The sequence below is a fragment of the Somniosus microcephalus genome, chromosome 2, assembly GCF_052327205.1.
Source record: "Somniosus microcephalus isolate GS21.2 chromosome 2, FLI_Smic_1.0, whole genome shotgun sequence".
In the NCBI taxonomy this organism is placed as follows: Eukaryota; Metazoa; Chordata; class Chondrichthyes; order Squaliformes; family Somniosidae; genus Somniosus; species Somniosus microcephalus.
Genome location: NC_140988.1, coordinates 16,901,096 through 16,920,639, shown reverse-complemented (window position 1 = coordinate 16,920,639; position 19,544 = coordinate 16,901,096). Strand labels below are relative to the sequence as shown.

Sequence of the window (19,544 nt, the reverse complement as noted above, 5' to 3'; positions counted from 1 at the left end):
AAGCCGACGACGGCTGTGCCCATTGTTAAAACCAAGTCCTCCCGACTCACCTAGACACCGGTATTTGCCATCGTAGTATCTCAGCTCAAAGCCATCGTGGCATTTGCAGAAGTAACTTCCAAAGGTGTTGATGCATTTACGGAATCGAGGGCACACCACTCTCCCAGCGGCACACTCATCGACGTCTGAAAGGAAATGCAGGAGGAGCTCAGGAGCAGCGCAGTCACTCGTCAAATCAGTTCAGCGGATTATCACAGTTTACAGCTCTGCATGGCTAAGCAGGGCTCACATCAGCAAGAGGTGTCTACCCTCCAGACCAAGGACTGGCCAGCTATTGTAGCAGGAAGGTGCTTATCAGAGCCACGGCACCCCACTGGGCCTAGGGGTTACAGCATGTAGCTAGGCTTTAAGAAAGAAAGAACTTGCATTTATATAGCGCCTTTCACATCCCAAAGCACTTTACAACCAATGAAGTGGAGTCACTGTTGTAATGTGGGAAACGCGGCAGCCACTTTGCCCACAGCAAGCTCCCACAAACAGCAATGTGATAATGACCAGATAATCTGTTTTAGTCATGTTGGTTGAGGGATAAATATTGGCCAGGACACCGGGGATAACTCCCCTGCTCTTCTTCGAAATAGTGCCATGGGATCTTTTACATTCACCTGAGAGGGCAGACGGGGCCTCGGTTTAACGTCTCATCCAAAAGACGGCACCTCCGACAGTGCAGCGCTCCCTCAGCACTGCACTGGAGTGTCAGCCTGGATTTTTGTGCTCAAGTCTCTGGAGTGGGAATTGGACCCACAACCTTCGGACTTCAGAGGCGAGGGGTGCTGCCCACTGAGCTACGGCTGACATACTAATTCCCAGTCTTCCCTAGCAGCATTGTAAGGTAAGCGAGATGCTGCTCGTGTGGCTCGTGGTGTGGAGCGTTGGTTCGTTGGCTATGGGCAAGCTTGTGCTTGGAGCACCTGCCCAGGCCAAGCATGAGGTTCTTCATCCTCTGACCTTCCCCTGGCCACTGGCAAAGGTCCCGCACTAGGAAATCAAAAGCGCAATATCTTCTAGCGTTTCTGCTGCTCTGGAATCTACCCTGTAAGGCAAAGGGAGCTGATTCCAGAATTCCGAGACAAACAGAACCAATTCTGTACATTTTAAATGAGGTGAAAGCTGATTCAACATTAGCACCCAAAAAAAAAGACAGGAGCAAGAGGCACGGGAAGACAGTAGGTCGTCTATTCCAGAGTGTGAGGGATACACCGTTCCAGGAGTTCAGGAATGCCGAGCTGTTATGCAATGGCAGGCCACCGCCTTCAGGAATTTCATCCTACCAAACAAGAAGTTTCTGTTGGCAGGTAATCTCCAGATTACAAAGATGTCTGTTCATTAATGCAATTGTGGAGACAGGCAGATTGGACCAAGCTAACACTTAAGTAGAAGCCCACTGTCTGGTAACTGCCGCACCCAACCAAATTAGCTCTATGGATGGGAAAGGAACATAGGAACAGGAGCAGGCCATTCAGCCCCTCGAGCCTGTTCAGCCATTCTCGCAGTTCAAGGCTGATCTATACCTCAACTCACGTTTACCTGGGTCCTATTTCTGCCCCCCTCCCCCCCCCCCCCGATCCCTCAATCAAGGAGGCGGTCTGGAAAGATTTATTGCCCTGCCCCGTGTGAACAAGCCCTCTGCATACATACCCACGCAGGTCCTCCTGTCTGGTCCGAGCTGCAGCCCAGGAGAGGGACAGCGACAGCGGATATCTCCTTTCACCTCATCGCAACCGTACTGGCAGTTTGCCATGGCGCAGGACTGTGTATCTGTCAAAGCGCACGGACAAGTTAATTCACACACCAGCAGAAGAAAGCCATCACCTTCGACCGAGCCAATCACGCGGGCAGCTGGTGTACTGGCAAGAAATGCTGGTGATGCTTAACCTGGTCGATCAGCCTCCAAACAGAAAGAAAGGTTAAAGTTTCAGGTGGGGTCGCCTCACCAGAATATAAACCTTAATTATGACACTTTTAATGAGCCTATTAGACACTTTAATTCTCCGTATCACTCCCACTCTTACCTCAGCCTCTTACACTGATCCAATGATCACATCGCAAGCTCGAGGATTATCTTTCGATGAGGCACTTATAGCCTTCCGGACTCAACACTGAATTCAACAACTTCAGATCATAACCTCTGCTCCCATTTTCTTGGACAGCAGGTGTTGGTTCTGCTGTTGTCATTTACACCTCCTCTAGACCCATCTTTTGTTTCTTTACTTGTCCTATTACCATCCCCCTTTGCCTTGCACCATCATCCCTTTTGTCATTTTTGTCATTTAATCACTCCTGTCCTCCACTCTATCACAGACCTTCCCCTTTTTGTTCTCTCCTCCCCTCCCCTACTTTTCCCTGCCTCTGTACCTGCTTAAAACCTGTTAAATCTCTCACTTCTTCCAGTTCTGATGAAACGTCACCGACCTGAAAAGTTAACTCTGTTTCTCTCTCTCCACAGATGCTGCCTGACCTGCTGAGTGTTTTCAGCATTTTCTGTCTGTTTATTTCAGATTTCCAGCGTCCGCAGCATTTTGCTTTTGTTAAAATATTAACCTGTTGTTTCCCCTTCAGAGGCTGGAACAAGCTGTTGGGCATTTTCAGCATCTTCTAATCAATTTTAGACGCAATAACAATTTGCATTTACGCAGAGAAATGTCCCAAGGCGCTTCACAGAGCGCAATCAGACCAAAAAAATCAACAACCGAGCCACAGGAGGAGATATTTGGAGGGGTGACTAAAATCATGGTCAAAGAGGTGAGTTTTAAGGATTATCTTACAGGAGGAGAGAGAGGCGGAGAGGTTTAAAAAAAAGACTTGCATTTATATAGCTACTTTCACGACCACCGGACATCTCAAAGCGCTTTACAGCCAATGAAGTACTTTTGAAGTGGAGTCACTGTTATAATGTAGGAAAAGCAGCAGCCAATTTGCACACAGCAAGCTCCCACAAACAACAATGTGACAATGACCAAATAATCTGTTTTTGTTATGTTGATTGAGGGGTAAATATTGGCCCAGGACACCAGGGATAATGCCCCTGCTCTTCTTCGAAATAGTGCCATGGGATCTTTTACATCCACCTGAGAGAGCAGACGGGGCCTCGGTTTAACGTCTCATCTGAAAGACGGCACCTCTGACAGTGCAGCACTCCCTCAGCACTGCACTGGAGTGTCAGCCTAGATTTTTGTGCTCACGTCTCTGGAGTGGGACTTGAACCCACAACCTTCTGACTCAGAGGTGAGGGTGCTGCCCACTGAGCCACAGCTAACACTTTAGGGAGTGCATTTCAGAGCTTGGGGCCTAGACAGCTGAAGGCACGGCTGCCAATGATGGGGAGAAAGGAGATTTCCTTTTTATCTCCACTAAATGTTAGTGTAACAATTAGAAACAAATATTGATTCTCTTAAGAGTCCAACAGCCATTTCAGACATCTATCACTTTTACTAGAATTAATAGGAACTTTATCCTATGCCTTCAATGCTTGATAGGGAAATGAGGAGAATTTGATTTACGCAGCGAGTTGTTATGCTCTGCCTGAAAAGGTGGTGGAAGCAGATTCAGTAGCAAATTTCAAAAGGGAATTGGACAGTTACTTGAAAAGGAGAAATTTGCAGGGCTGTGGTGAAAGGGCAGGGGAGTGGGACTAAGTGGATCGCTCTTTCAAAGAGCCGGCACAGGCGCGATGGGCCGAATGACCTCCTTCTGTGCTGTAAGATCTGTGAATGTTTTTCCTACGTTGGTTTCCACTGATTTATGAGGACTTAAATTTTGTTTTTAATTCTGAGAGTGGGGTTTTCGAGGATTGCATTCCGAGATTCTGTCCATTTACATTTGGGCCCTTTGGTTTGTAGTGACTCCATTGGTCGATATTCTGGGATCTTTACCTGGTACTTTGGGAACCAATATCCATGATTCTGTACATTTTTCCATTAAAGCTATAAATCAGTGGCTCAAATTGTCTCACGGTTAGTACTATTTGAACAGGAATCAGCAATCTATTCGGCATTATCATTTGCATAAACTTTCTACACAAAAGTACAGTAAAAAAATTAGATTACAAACACCATCCAAGCTGGAATTTACTGGGGCTGTCGCTCGAATCTTCTTTCCCTCGCTCAATCGTTGCGTATATTCAAGGCAAAGATCGATATTAAGGGAACCAAGGGATATGGGGATAGTGCGGGAAGGTGGAGTTGAGGTAGAAGATCAGCCATGATCTTATTGAATGGCAGAGCAGGCTTGACGGGCCGAATGGCCTACTCCTGCTCCTATTTCTTATGTTCTTATGAAGGCACTGACTGTTGCAGGGAAAGTGGTTCCACGGATGCCAGATTCCCCCTGGCAATTTGTCTGTGGCCATTTTAGTCAATGGGCGTGAGCGGGCTATTCGACCGCAGTCTCCATCACAGCCCTGTCCACCCCTCATTGCCACACAGGTGCATCTTCCTGCAGGAATCCCTGAACAGCAATTAGGAGCAGGAACCCTGCCCAATTTCCACCCCCCCCCCCCCCCAACTCTTTAACCCAGGGATGCTGACGTCAATTGTAACAGCCCCCAGGCGCCCCCCAGCTGAGATTAGCAAACCCTTGAACAGACCAGAGCCGGAACGTGGGACCTATCGACACCCTGTAAGCTCAAATTGAATTTACCGGTTGAATTCACATATTGGCAGAGCAGGCTCGAGGGACCGTATGGCCAACTCCTGCTCCTATATCTTAGAAGAGAGCAGGATTTTACTTTTCGGTCATTGTACTTGGGTTTCAGTCTGTTTTTGGAAACAAAATGAAAATATAACTAAAGTTTATTGTGTTTGGCACGAGAAGAGTAAAGTGGGATGGGCCTGTCATTGGCCTGTACTATGGGCCAGTGATTTAGACCCAATTTTGGCATCTGCACTGGTTATTTGAGTTGTGTGGTGCTGAATGGAGTGCAATGCATTCCTTGCACCTATTCCCTTCAGCACCAGAAGACGACAATACAAACTATCTAAAGATGTGAATGAAAACTTCCATCTTCACGTTGTATTGTTGCAGTCGCACTCACATTGAAGCACCCTCCCCCCCCACCAACACTGTTGTTTGGTCACAGAAAGTCACCTCCATTCACACTGGAGTCAGGCTGATAATGGACCTAGTCATCACATTCACTGGCAAAACCAGGCTGGAATTTGTTGAACTTGAAGCAGCTAAGCAAAGCCCCGACTGCTTCGTAGAAACCAGGATCCAAGCCAACCCCTTGCAATCATTGACTGTGGAGCCCGTGTGGTGTAAAGGATGGTGTTGCAATTACTGACTGTACGTTTAGTAGCAGAAAGCACTGAATAGATGAACATAAACTTGGAATTAAACCTTTGCCTTATTGCAGGCTACAAGACTCGCACCACCGTTATTACTGTAAGCAGTCTAAAATGAGGCCGATGATGGACAGGTCACATTGTCCGCATGCCCGATACAAGACTCCCAAAACAAGCGCTCTACTCGGAGCTCCGGCACGGCAAGAGAGCCCCAGGTGGGCAGAGGAAACGCTTCAAGGACACCCTCAAAGCCTCCATGAAAAAGTGTAACATCCCCACCGACATCTGGGAATCCCTGGCCCAAGACCGCACAAAGTGGAGGCGAAGCATCCGGGAAGACGCCGAACACCTCGAGTCTCTTCGCCGGGAGCAAGAGCAAGGAGCGCACATCAAGCCAAGCACCCCACCCACCCGCCCCTTCAACCACCGTCTGCCCCACCTGTGACAGAGACTGTCCATCAGTCACCTGAGAACTCATTTTTAGTGTGGAAGCAAGTCATCCTCGGTGCCTAAGAGAGAGTCTAAAATGAGGGACGGACATGGGATTGCAGTAAGCAATCGAAAGCGAGCCACTTACTTGCACAGGATCCATCAGACATGAGCATGTAGCCATTCAGACAGTAGCATTTGTAGCTGCCGTACGTATTCATACACCGATGCTTGCACGGGCGAGGCTTCATTCCACACTCATTGAAATCTGTTCAGAAAAATAAACGCCACAGTTAATGTCAACACAGGATCATCCCTTCAATTTACAAAGGTAAGTCTGGCGCAGTACTGAGAGTCTCAGAGCTAAAACGTATTAAAATTCAAATTGCTTAACTGTTCTGCTCCCCCATTCTAATTCATGGTGAAAGTTCTCCCTGTGTAAGGAAACAGTCGACTGGTAACTGGGTAGCTCTGGTAAGGTAGCTAATTGAATTATTATTATTTGAAATGTAATACAGGTAGACTATCCTTTATCCGAACTTCCAAAAACCGAAACCCTCTAAAAACCGAAGTTTTTTCGTTCAGCGTAAGTCGTGCGCACGACATGACCAGAGTGGCGCACGACTTACGCTGAGCAGGGCAGAGGGTCATAGAGTTCCCTCCTGGATAGGAGATTGCAGGCCGAGCCGGGCAGTGTGAAGGAGGTACCGGGAGAGTGAACCCAACAATACAGCAGCCCGTCCGATAGCTGCAGCGGCCCGTCCGATATTCTTTTCTCTCCCCCCCCACCCCCCCACCCCGACCCGACCCGACCCCCGACCCGTCCAATATTCTTTTCTCCCGACCCGACCCGAACCACGGCCCGTCCGATATTCTTTTCTCCCCCCCCCGGACCCCCCCCCCGACCCCGACCGGACCCCCCCGACCCCGACCCCCCCAGGACCGGACCCCCCCGACCCCAACCTGAACCGCGGCCCGTCCGATATTCTTTTCTCCCCCCACACCCGACCTGATTTGCGGGCCAGCTTAGGAGGAGTCAGTCGATATCCGACTTTCCAGAGAAGCAGGAAGGGGAATGAGACACGGAACAGTCGCAAGAGGTAGCCTGAACTTTAACAATTTATATTAAATACAAATTTCCCAGTCTTATAATAATACCTTCTGAAATCCGAAAAATTCCGAAAACCGAAACTCAGCTGGTCCCAAGGCTTTCGGATAAGGGATAGTGTACCTGTAGTTGAAATGGTCATGTACATCGTAACTGCAGCAATGTAGTGCAGTGCTGGAGTGTTTTTGGAGTTGCAGTATTGGTGCAGTATGAGTAAGACTACATGGTAATATTTTGCTGTAAGAGTATATTAGGGGTGAGAGTTTGGGTCTTTGGGTTTGATGTTTGAGCATAAGAACATAAGAAATAGGAGCAGGAGTAGGCTATATGGCCCCTCAAGCCTGCTCTGCAATTCACTATCATGGCTGATCTTTTACCTCAACTCCACTTTCCCGCCCGATCCCGATATCTCTTGATTCCCTAAGGGGGGAAAATTCAGTTGTTTGCGCCTCCCATTAACACCTTAAGAGGGCGCTAATTGGGGCGCAAAGCAACTAGCGCCCGGGCGCGGCGATGTTTGCGCCGCTCGCGAAATTAACTAGACATTTTGCGACGGCACTAAACACTACCGCCACGATCTCCTGCGCCGGCAGATCGTGACGTCAGTCAAGTGCGCAACGCCCCGTTAGTGCCCTGGACCGGATATTGAGTGGCGCCCCCTGCCTTACCGTCTGCCGCTAGCAACGACAGGTTGAGAGGAGCGTTTTGCAGTCAGTAAGGGACTGGGGGAGCGCTATTTAAAGGCAACCGCTTCCTGCCTTTTTTTGTCGGTGACATTTTTGCACCACGCATTCTGAGAGAGAGAGAGAGAGACTTCTGGAGAGATTCAACGCTGTGTGAAGGAATTTTGAGTACTGAGCAGCACTTTGCAGGTTTATTTTGATTTGCCCTTCCTTGCTTCGCCAGCGCTCTGAGGTAGTGCCTCGCTCCTCGGCCTTTGCGCCTTAAGACAGGTGTGAAGCTGTCCCCCTTAGTGTCCAAAAATCTATCGATCTCAGCCTTGAATATACTCAATGATTGAGCATCCACAGCCCTCTGGGGTAGAGAATTCCACAAAGACTCACAGTCCTCTGAGTGAAGAAATTTCTCATCTCAATCCTAAATGGCCAATCCTTTATCCTGAGACTATGACCCATTGTCCCAGACTCTCCAGCCAGGGGAAACAGCCTCTCAGCATCTACCCTGTCAAGCCCTCTAAGAATTTTCTAAACTCTAGAGAGTACAGGCCCATTCTACTCAATCCCTCCTCATAGGACAACCCTCTCATTCCAGAAATTAATCTAGTGAGCCTTTGTGGCACCCCCTCAAAGGCAGGTATATCCTTTCTTAGGTTTCAGTCGCACTTATATTAAGGCATTTCCCCCACCCCCAGCACACCTCACACAAACTCTGTTGTTTGGTCACAGAAGGCTTCCTCCATTCACACTGGAGTCAGGCTGATAATGGTGATTGAAGTTAAATTGTTCTGAATTCTGAGGGGGGTGTACATCGACTTTGAAAGCCAGCACCAAATTCAGGAACCCAAAGTTCAGCTCTGGTCTTAGATTTGGCTATAGATGACTCAGCACTGGGTACTAATTATCACTCTGTATAGTCACTTCTTAATTAATTGAACAACCAACATGTCACTAAATCCAATGCTGCTACCAGGAGTACATAGAATGACATCGAATTTACAGCACAGAAACAGGCCATTCGGCCCAAATGGCCTACGTCGGTGTATATGCTCCATCCAATTACCTAGATCAGGAATTCACATTATCTGAAAACTGAAAATAAAGTTCTTGTTAAGTTTTGACTAGCGACGATGGCATTAGCAAGGTTATAAATTTGGTTGATGGCAGGAATTTTGCATTGTATTGCAGAATATACAAATTAGGCATGAGGGTAACATTATCCATTTTGAGTATGGGCGGAGTAAATGAAACCCCCTCGGGTCTGTGATATTTTGAATCTGCTGTGTAATAATAGGCAGAGCTGGGATCTGGGGCACGCGTCCGAGCGTACAGTGTCCCATCCAGCTGGCTGCAAGCTTGCCAGAGGATATATGAGCAACAAGCACGGCAGCACAAGCTATACCAGACCCTTGGCTGGAATATCTGGCACAAGCTACAGTTCCAGGGAATTGCATTAAGTCTTGGTTCTATAATTGGGAGCGAGCAGAAGAAATTAAGTCTGATTTCACTTCAGGCCATGTGGCATGTTCTAGCCTTCAGAGGTTTAATCATCTGAATGCTGAAATCTGATTGGGTGCCAAGGTCTTCTTCCATTTTGACTGACGTGGTCACCCATCAGGAACTGACTGCATATTCAACAGCGCTCGCCACTGGGGACTCCACTTCCTAAGCTCTGGAATTCCCTGCCTAAACCTCTCCGCCTCGCTACCTCTCTTTCCTCCTTTAAGATGCGCCTTAAAGCCTCCCTCTTTGACCAAGCTTTTGGTCACCTGCCCTAATTTATCCTTATGTGGCTCGGTGTCAAATTTTTTGTCTTAAAATACTCCTGTGCAGCGCCCTGGGACGTTTTACTACATTAAAGGCGCTATATAAATACAAGTTGTTGCTGTTGTTGTTAGAAGCCAGGCTGAACTTGGCATTCTTAAATTTGGCACCACTCTTCAAAGTTAATTTTACCTGATGGATAGTTGAGTTTAATGGGGTTGTGATGTCGTACAGGATTCAATTATTGGAAGGATGGGATATGCTATGGTATCTCTATGATATCTCTACTATGGTAAGTAGAAGGGTATATGAGTAGGGGGCAGTATAATCAGCAGGGTATCTGACAGCTTAATAGGAACAGGAGCAGGCCATTCAGCCCCTCGAGCCTGTTCCTCCGTTCAATTAAATCATGTAAGATCTGTATCTTAAGTCGATCAACCCGCCTTGGTTCCGTAACCCTTAATACCCTTGCCTAACAAAAATTTATCAATCTCAGTTTTGACATTTTCAATTGATCTAGCCTCAATCCGCTGGTTATCTTAGTGGCAGACAGGAAAAGCAGCAGGGTTTCTGGGTAGGATTCAGCAAAAACATCCAGTGTCTGGGCAACAACAACAACTTGTATTTATAGAGCGCCTTTGACATAGTAAAACATCCCAAGGCGCTCCACGGGAGCATTATAAAACAGTATTTGACACCGAGCCACAAAAGGAGATATTAGGACAGGTAACAAATAGCTTGGTCAAAGAGATTGTAGAGTCTTAAAGGAGGAGAGAGAGGTAGAGAGGCGGAGAGGCGGAGAGGTTTAAGGAGGGAATTCCAGAGCTTAGGGCTTTGGCAACAGAAGGCACGGCCACCAATAGTTGAGTGATTATAATCAGGGATACTCAAGAGGGCAGAATTAGAGGAACGCAGATATCTCGGGGGAGTTGTGGGGCTGGAGGAGATTACAGAGATAAGGCGGGGGAGCGTGAGGTCATGGAGGGATTTGAAAACAAGGATAAGATCAAAGCGTTGCTTAACCAGGAGCCAATGTAGGTCAGCAAGCACAGGGGTGATGGGTGCACGGGACTTGGTGCGAGTTAGGACACGGGCAGCAGAGTTTTGGATGACCTCGAGTTTACGGAGGGTAGAATGTGGGAGGTCAGCCAGGAGTGTGTTGGAATAATCAAGTCTCGAGGTAACAAAGGCATGGATGAGGGTTTCATCAGCAGAGGAGCTGAGGCAGGGGCGGAGTTCGGCGCTGTTACGGAGGTGGAAATAGGCGGTCTTAAAGACGCTTCTCCATCACACATTGGGCTAACCCTCAGTCTGTTTTCTTTAACATACACAAGCCGCATACTAACTGAATTGCCTTATGCTCGGACCCAGCACAGACAGTAAAAATAAGGGGTACAACCAGCATGGGTTCTAGATGGTGATTAGCAGTGGGAACCTCCACCTCCATAGGACACGGCCACGGCCACCCTACTGCAACCTCTGCTGTGATAAGCTAACTCCGCATAGGCCAGGGATCAAATTTGACGCTTTCCTGCTTTGAATGGATCAGCAACTCACTGTCTTAACCAAGTAAGCCTGTGGATGCTATTTGCTATTGTGGGATTTTGAACTCATGACCTTGAGGTTGCTAGTCAAGTGCCATAACCATGACACTACCACCCACCATCGGCGCACCGTGGCTGAATGTGTGCACCATCTACAGGATGCACTGCAGCAACTCGCCAAGGCTTCTTCGACAGCACCTCCCAAACCGGCGACCTCTACCACCTAGAAGGACAAGGGCAGCAGGCGCACGCGAACACCACCACCTCCAAGTTCCCCTCCAAGTCACACACAGAATCACAGAATCACAGAAACCCCACAGTGCAGATAGAGGCCATTTCGGCCCATCGAGCCTGCACTGACACATATCCCACCCGATCCCCGTAACCCCTACACCAACACATATCCCACCCTATCCCCATAACCCCATGTATTTAATCCCCCTAACACTAAGGGTCAATTTATCATAGCCAATCAACCTAACCCGCACATCTTTGGACTGTGGGAGGAAACCGGAGCACCCGGAGAAAACCCACGCAAACACGAGGAGAATGTGCAAACTCCACACAGACACCACCCTGACTTGGAAATATATCGCCGTTCCTTCATCGTCGCTGGGTCAAAATCCTGGAACTGCCTCCCTAACAGCACCGTGGGAGTACCTTCACCACACGGACTGCAGTGGTTCAAGAAGGTGGCTCAGCACCACCTTCTCGAGGGCAATTAGGGATGGGCAATAAATGCTGGCGTTGCCAGCGATGCCCACATCCCATGAACTAATAAAAAAACTATGTACAAGCTGCTGATTTAGCCAGTGGTCAGAATGTTTACTTATTAAACATGAAGGTTATGTCAGTGACCTTGTTTCATTTTATGGAAAGTGGGGAATTCTGCTGTTCACACAGCTCCCTATATACACAAACGGAGCACAGAATACATGAAGACTAAACAAGTTGGACATTCTGTTTAGGTTTTACTTTGTGTTAACATTGCAAACGGTGCTTTTCCTTATTTGGTTATGCCATGTGGGTTTGCCCATCTGAATTTGGCTCATTTCATTATTTACAGCACCTTTAACCCGGTCAATTTTCAATCAGATTTAGCACCAATCAACGTTATAGATATTCGGAAAGAAGAGTTCTGATTGGCAGTGGGAAAATATGCCACAAGCATGGTTTCTTTCCTTTTATGTTAAAGGTACTGCAAAGTCAGGAGAATTAGCAACGACAGGACTCTTGTTTTATTGCTAACATTTATGCTCATCAGGGTACGGGGAAATGTCGGTGCTGGCGAATGGAGCGCTTTCTCATTTCAGGTGTCAGCTGTGGCTCAGTTAGCAGCACAAAAATCTAGGCTGATGCTGCAGGGCAGTGCTGAGGGAGTGCTGCACTGTCGGAGGTGCCGTCTTTCAGATGAGACGTTAACCGAGGCCCCGCCTGCTCTCTTTCTGGTGGATGTAAAAGATCCCATGGCACTATTTCGAAGAAGAGTAGGGGAGTTATCCCCGGTGTCCTGGCTAATGTTTATCCCTCAATCAACATAACAAAAACAGATGATCTGGTCATAATCACATTGCTGTTTGTGGGAGCTTGCTGTGCGCAATTGGCTTCCGCGTTTCCTACATTACAACAGTGACTACACTTCAAAAAAGTACTTCATTGGCTGTAAAGTGTTTTATGAGGTCATGAATGGCGCTATAGAAATGCAAGACTTTCTTTCCTTATATACACCCACTGTCAGCATCTAGTCCTCCCAGGTCAGGTACAGAGCAAACCTTCCTCCACTCTGCCGAATAACGGGGGGAGGTGAAATTGGTGTTGGGAGGTAGCACAAAATGGCGGATAGTGAATTGGCAGTCAGTGTTACACTCCGCTCGATTTTCCATTCTAAGATCAATTTCACCCCCCCCAGTGTGTCTCACCCCCCCTCCACCCCCAAACCTCATTGCACCAGTGTGGCACTTTCTCATTTCCCATATCAGCCAGTTTGCGACCTCTGTGACTGAGATTGCCAATCAGAATCAGAGCCATAGAGCGCAGCACAGAAGGAGGCCATTCGGCCCACTGTGTCTGTGCCGGCTCTTTGCTAGAGCAATTCAAGATTAATCCCACCGCACTTCTCTCTCCGCAGAGCATGGTATCCCCCTCGGCTTCAAATATTTTTTCCTACTTTCGCTCCTGACTCTCAGTGACAATTTTAAATTTGATGACGTTTCATCACTGATTCCCCAACTACAGTTTCCTCTCCTTGACATCATCCGGGTGAACTTACGCTGAACGCTCTCTACGGGTTTACTGTCCTTTCAAAACTTCATCCAGTACCCTAACTGTGGCCGAACCAATGTTTTGTATAAATTTATCATTACTTCTTTATTCTTGTCCCTATTTATAAAACTCAATGTGCCTAATTTTTTTTTTAGGTATATGAACCAACCAGGGATGGGATGGGAACAGGCCTGAAAATGTCCTGGGGAGTGGGAAAATGTGGGCAGCTTCTTCTTCACTGGCACCTCAAATGTATCTCAAGTGACCACTGAGGAAAACCTACTCTGTCGTCTTCTATCGTGAGACGAACCTTTAACAGTTAAAGGAGATTTCCATCCCATCCCATCAGTCTGACAGTTGGATTTGAGCCCAGGTCTTGAAGGTGAAAGGTTATCTAACCTATTTTCCTTCCTTATTCAAAAATAAGTAATAGCAGCAACTAAGCCCAGCATTTTATGATCTATTGGGGTCTGTACTCACCAGGACTTCAGCGCACCAATTACTCACAACTATTGATGTCAGACTTGGCCAAAACCCCACGACAAACGCCACTTTCTTGTCGCTTGCTGCCTATTTACTGCAGGAGGTGGTTCTCCTAGTTTTATGTCAGTGGGGAAGGAGGTTGTGAATAAACCGCTCATTTCTCCACTGGACAGAGGTCAAGCCCCTGGTGGCTTTGTCCTCATTTATCAGACGAGCAGGTCTGGCTTTCCTCTATGAATCTGCTTTTAGTTTTAAAAAAAAGTCTACCTTATGAGTTCTGACTGCAGCTATTAGTATAGACAGTAACAGAACCCATTAAAGAATCGCAAGCATTTAATCCCCAGGATTAAACATATCAATACTTAAAAAGAAAGTGAGTAATAACTCTCTAGACCCAGGAAACTGTGTCTATAATTCTACCTCAAGTGGCCAACAGATGGTTATTCTTAAACATTTACCTATTCAAGAATTACGAGGAAAGATACTGTTAGTCCAGGTTCAAATCTTGCTGGCAAAAAAAATATTTAGTCTTGTATAAAACAATGTGCATGTACGAGGTGGAGCTGGGGAGGAAGCAGAGTTATAGTAGAACTTTTTCTTTTAATGAAGATATAGGATGCATTGAGTTAAAAGGAAAAGAAAGAATTTGCATTTTTACAGCACCTTTCCCGACCTCACGACATCCCAAAGCGCCTGACATCCAATTAAATACTTTTGAAGTATGGTCACTGTTGTAATGTAGGAAATGCAGCAGCCAATTGCGCACAGCAAAGTCCCACAAACAGCAATGTGATAATGACCAGATAATCTGTTTTAGTGATGTTGGCTGAGGGACAAATATTGGCAAGTTCACCGGGGAGAACTCCTCTGCTTTTCTTCGAAATAGTGCCATGAGATGGAAGACGGGGCCTCGGTTTTAACCCTACTCGCACAGCAGAAACCTGGCGGGTGGGCAGTTAAAATCACCCCTGGCTCTTACCTGTCCGAAAGCCGCCATTCTCGCAACGTCTGCAATTTTAAGCTGCTCTCCTGAGCCAGGCAGCAAAGGACCACGCCTCCGGAGCCAACAGGGTCCTTTCTTACATATGCATGTTGCAGCCCAGTGACATCATTGAGATTCGACTGTAATTTTAACTCCGGCCTGAGCGGGGAATCCACCTGGAGTTAAAATCGGGGCCCACATGATGAGTCTGGACATTAGGTGAGACCAGATCAGGCTTGCCCGTGACGCCCCCTTGTGGTGGAAGAGCCACTTCCTAGTCCCAACACAGGTAGAATGGGTCAGTTGAGTGGGGCACCAGACAGCTACCAGCACCCGTGGAATATACCTTAACATTAATCAGTGCAGCGAGGAAAATTTGAACTAAAAAGCTTTATCTGTAAGCACACTTGCATTTCTATAGCTGCCTGATCTCTGTGTTCCTCCTCATTAACACCTCACAGTACCCAACCTCTCCACAGCCTGTGAATTTATAGTTTCAACACAGAAAGCTGCAACAATTGTCAATCTTTAATCTGACCGCCGCCCGCCCCCCCCCCGCCAACCCATCTGCGACAGGTAAGTACTGCTCTGCTCGGTTTGGAAACCTGCTAATCACACCTCCTGTGAAAATAACCCAGAATTAGAGCAATATTGTGTTAAAATACTTCAGACGACAAAGGGCGCATTTAAGAGTCATTCAGCGTGTTTGCTCCCGTCCCTAAAGGTTATGAACTGAGACATTTTTCACATGGTTATCAGAGGGGCCATTGAAAGATTTAAGCTGCAGAATCCGAGCGCTGTAAAACCAGTACATAAAATAAAAGCCATGCAGCCAGAGTGTATAGATTTACAGACACATCAAATATTTTCCAAGAAACAGCACCTTACTGGTCTGTGCAACCATTAGCAGTGTACATAAAAATACTTATATTTCCACTGGGTACGGTAGCACAGTGGTTATGTTACTGGACTAGTAATCCCGATAGGTCCTGGACTAATAATCCAAGAGACATGAGTTCAAATCTCACCACAGCAGCTGGGGAATTTAAATTCAGTTAATGAAATAAATCTGGAATAAAAAGCTAGAATCAGTAATGGTGACCATGTAACGACCGGATTGTCGTAAAAACCCAGCTGGTTCACTAATGTCCTTCAGGGAAGGAAATCTGCTGTCCTTACCCGGTCTGGCCTACGTGTGACTCCAGACCCACAGCAATGTGGTTGACTCTTAACTGCCCTCTGAAATGGCCGAGCAAGCCATTCAGTTGTACCAAACCGCTGCAAAGAACAGCGGTTCACCACCACCTTCTCAGAGCAATTAGGGATGGGCAATAAATGCCAGCCTTGCCAGCGACGCCCACATCCCGTGAACAAAAAAATTCAAAATCATTATACATTATTCATTGTACAACACCAACGTGTGTATTCCAGAAACATGCCAAACCACGTAAACGTGTTTTAGCTCCAACATATGTGTAACTATAGATTGGTATATCGAAGATGTACGGCTTTTTTACTATCAAACAGAACAAACTACTGATAACCGTGTATGCAATCTCTTTATGGGAAAGGTTGGCACAGTGCTGCTATGTGATGTGAACACTGTTTCTCTGCGTTCTTTCCTGTCAAAGTGCAGCAAGTGCTCACTCGGAGGCTCTTGGCGAGATCAGAAAACCCTTCAGCGTTGGATAGCGGCATTTTATTTATTTTTTGATTGGCAAAACCTGGTTTCTCGTTCTTACCTTGATTGCACGTTTTGCCCGTGTACCCTGGGTAGCACTTGCATCTATTTGGTCCCACACACTCGCCGTGTTTACATCCATGTTGGCACACCGCTGGTGAGAGCAGAATAAACAAAGTTAACGTTTAAACAGATCAAACAGTAGCCTTGTCAGCTCAGCAAGCTCACTGTCGGCAGAGTTAGCCTTTCACTCTCGACGAGGATACAGTTTCAGGAAAGTAAACTCTACAGGACCAATCCAACACACCACAATTCCATAGTAATAACACATAATTAGCTGTGAATTTCTCACTCACATATCACTCTATTCACAAGGACAATGCCACTGCTATTCTGACTTTGATAGGCAATGTTTAACCTTGAACGATTATGTAACAAATACATTTAGAAGGCATGTTCTCAGAACGACAAGTGCCAGCACTGTTAACGACAATTAAACGACACTGTTTGAAACATGCTCCCAGACGTCACGTGTCTTGCCCTGGGATTTACCTCACCCATCATTGAAAGGCATGTGATACAAAATGGCTGCTCACTTCAAAATGGGCATCTGCTTCCTGTTTAGTTGGCAACACATGCACCTTTGAAGTGTTACAACAGCGCAACCGTAAGTCTCACAGATGACAAGAGGTGTAGTGCTGGGCAGATAACTACATCTGTTAGAGATTACAATAAGACAGCACAGGACTTGCCTCCAAATGGAAGAGCAGTAGCTTCAGATTTGACAGGCCCTGTGAAGGGACATTTTACTATCTGCAAAGTAAGTGCTATTTTTAGTCAGGGAACATGGCTCCGTCTGGTCCTCAGAACATTGTTTTGCTGCATAATGCATAATGCCGACATACCTTAATATATAAATACATAAATACAGGGGAGCAGAGCTCCTGGTAGTAGGTGCACTGCCGGCAATGGTGCAGGGCCACACAGAGCAGGAAAATCCAATCCTTGGTCTCTGCTGATGTTAGCCGCTCTCAACTGGAGCACTGGCAGAGAGGTCGCAATTGGCCTCAGCACCTTTGGACTCTGGTGGGGTGTGGGAGGGCAATCAGCCAGCATTTTTGCCCTCTCGATCGTTTTCCAATGACACCCTGCTGGAAAAGGCACGGCTGTGGACTTCAAATGCCCTTCATCACCAAATAGCTTGCTGACACCATCCAGGCTCATGCACAAGCAGTGGGTGAGGTAATGGACGGCTGATGACACCCATGGTACCGTTATACCAGAGTGAGTGAGAGCCTCCAGGGAATGACGGGAGAACATTGGAAACGGAAAGTAAGGGAATCGAGAGATATAGGGATAGGGCTGGAAAGTGGAGTTGAGGTCGAAGATCAGCCATGATCTTATTGAATGGCGGAGCAGGCTCGAGGAGCTAAATGGCCGACTCCTGCTCCTATTTCTTACGTTCTTTACAGCAGGAAGCAGAGGGGAATGAGCCACAATGGCGATATTTCCAGCCAAGTAGAAATTGTAAGTTGTAAAAACAAAAAATGAAAAGAAACTCGCTGACTGTAAGGCACCACTTAAAGTGATTAAGACTGAACCCCATTTTAATTTTTATTCTTTATCTGGTAAAAGAACCAGAGGGGAGATGAGGAGAGTTTTCTTTACGCAGCGAGTTGTTGTGATCTGGAACGCGCTGCCTGAAAGGGTGGTGGAAGCCGAATCAATAGTAACTTTCAAAAGGGAATCAGATATAGACTTGCAAAGGAAAAACATTGCAGAGCTATGGGGGAAGAGCAGGGGGAGTGGGACTAATTGGATCACTCTTTCAAAGAGCCGGCACAGGCACGATGGGCCGATTGGCCTCCTTCTGTGCTGTAAAAGTCTATGGTTCTATGAATTCTCCCACGACAGAGGAAGTTAACGAATCTAGATTAAGTATGTCGTTTTCATGGGACATCAGTAACTTTTAGTGTCCCCACATCTAACCTCTGCAATAATGTACTGTGTATTGGACAGGAAATGGAGAAACCTAGAATGGGAAACCATATTTTCTTCCATTTGCACCGTTCATTCAAAAAAAAGTTATAAATTGATTATCATTTTTAATTTTGTTGCATCCAATAGCCTGCCAAGGGTTGAAAGTGTGAGCTGTGCACTCCATGGCACTGAAGTTAATATTGACATTAACTTTGTCCCTGTTTGTTTTAAGGTGCTCTCATTGTGGTAGAAGGTGATTGAAAGTTGCTGACTTTCATTGTTGCATTTGGAGAAGGATGGAATATAAACAGCACCCAACGGCTCATTAAAGGGAGGGAGGCTGATTAAGACAAGGGTGAGCCTCACTCAAAGAGCTTTCATCTTGTTCCACATTATAAGTGGTTCTGAAATTGGACACTGCAAGTTGATAAGAGAACTTAAAGCAGGAACTTTGAACAGAGAAAGGAAATATAGATATTGGAAAATGTCTTTACAATGATGTTCTCCACACATGAAAAGGAAAAGTCTCACTTTAGTGCATAACGCCTTGCTTTGTGTAAGTGGAAATCATTTGTGATTAGAGGGAGGCAGTGACTAGCAGGAGGCAGAGACTAGACGGAGGCAGAGACTAGACGGAGGCAGAGACTAAACGGAGGGAGAGACTAGAGGGAGGCAGTGAATAGACGGAGGCAGAGACTAGACGGAGGCAGAGACTAAACGGAGGGAGAGACTAGAGGGAGGCAGTGAATAGACGGAGGCAGAGACTAAACGGAGGGAGAGACTAGAGGGAGGCAGTGAATAGACGGAGGCAGAGACTAGACGGAGGGAGTGACTAGAGGGAGGCAGTGACTAGACGGAGGGAGTGACTATACGGAGGCAGTGACTAGAGGGAGGCAGTGACTAGACGGAGACAGAGACTAGAGGGAGACAGTGACTGGAGGGAGGCAGAGACTAGAGGGAGGCAGAGACTAGAGGGAGGCAGAGACTAGAGGGAGACAGAGACTAGACGGAGGCAGAGACTAGAGGGAGGCAGTGACTAGACGGAGGCAGAGACGGAGGCAGAGACTAGACGGAGGCAGTGACTAGACAGAGGCAGTGACTATACAGAGCCAGTGACTAGACGGCGGCAGAGATTAGACGGAGGCAGTGACTAGACGGAGGGAGTGACTATATGGAGCCAGTGACTAGACGGAGGCAGAGACTAGACGGAGGGAGTGACTATACTGAGCCAGTGACTAGACGGAGGCAGAGACTAGACGGAGGCAATGACCAACAGGAGGCAGAAACAGCCA

General features: G+C 47.0%; 1 protein-coding gene across 4 annotated transcripts in view; it reads right to left on the bottom strand.

Moving 5' to 3' along the window:
• npnta (nephronectin a) overlaps positions 1-19,544 on the bottom strand; it is a 102,366-nt gene that overhangs the window by 53,128 nt on the left and 29,694 nt on the right. For all 4 annotated transcript variants that reach the window (XM_086006899.1, XM_086006875.1, XM_086006892.1 and 1 more), the window contains 4 exons: positions 16,334-16,426; positions 5,920-6,039; positions 1,699-1,818; positions 51-185 (listed from right to left, as the gene is read on the bottom strand). In XM_086006899.1, the coding sequence (XP_085863025.1) occupies positions 51-185; positions 1,699-1,818; positions 5,920-6,039; positions 16,334-16,426 (468 nt within the window). The remainder of the gene's footprint in view (positions 1-50; positions 186-1,698; positions 1,819-5,919; positions 6,040-16,333; positions 16,427-19,544) is intronic.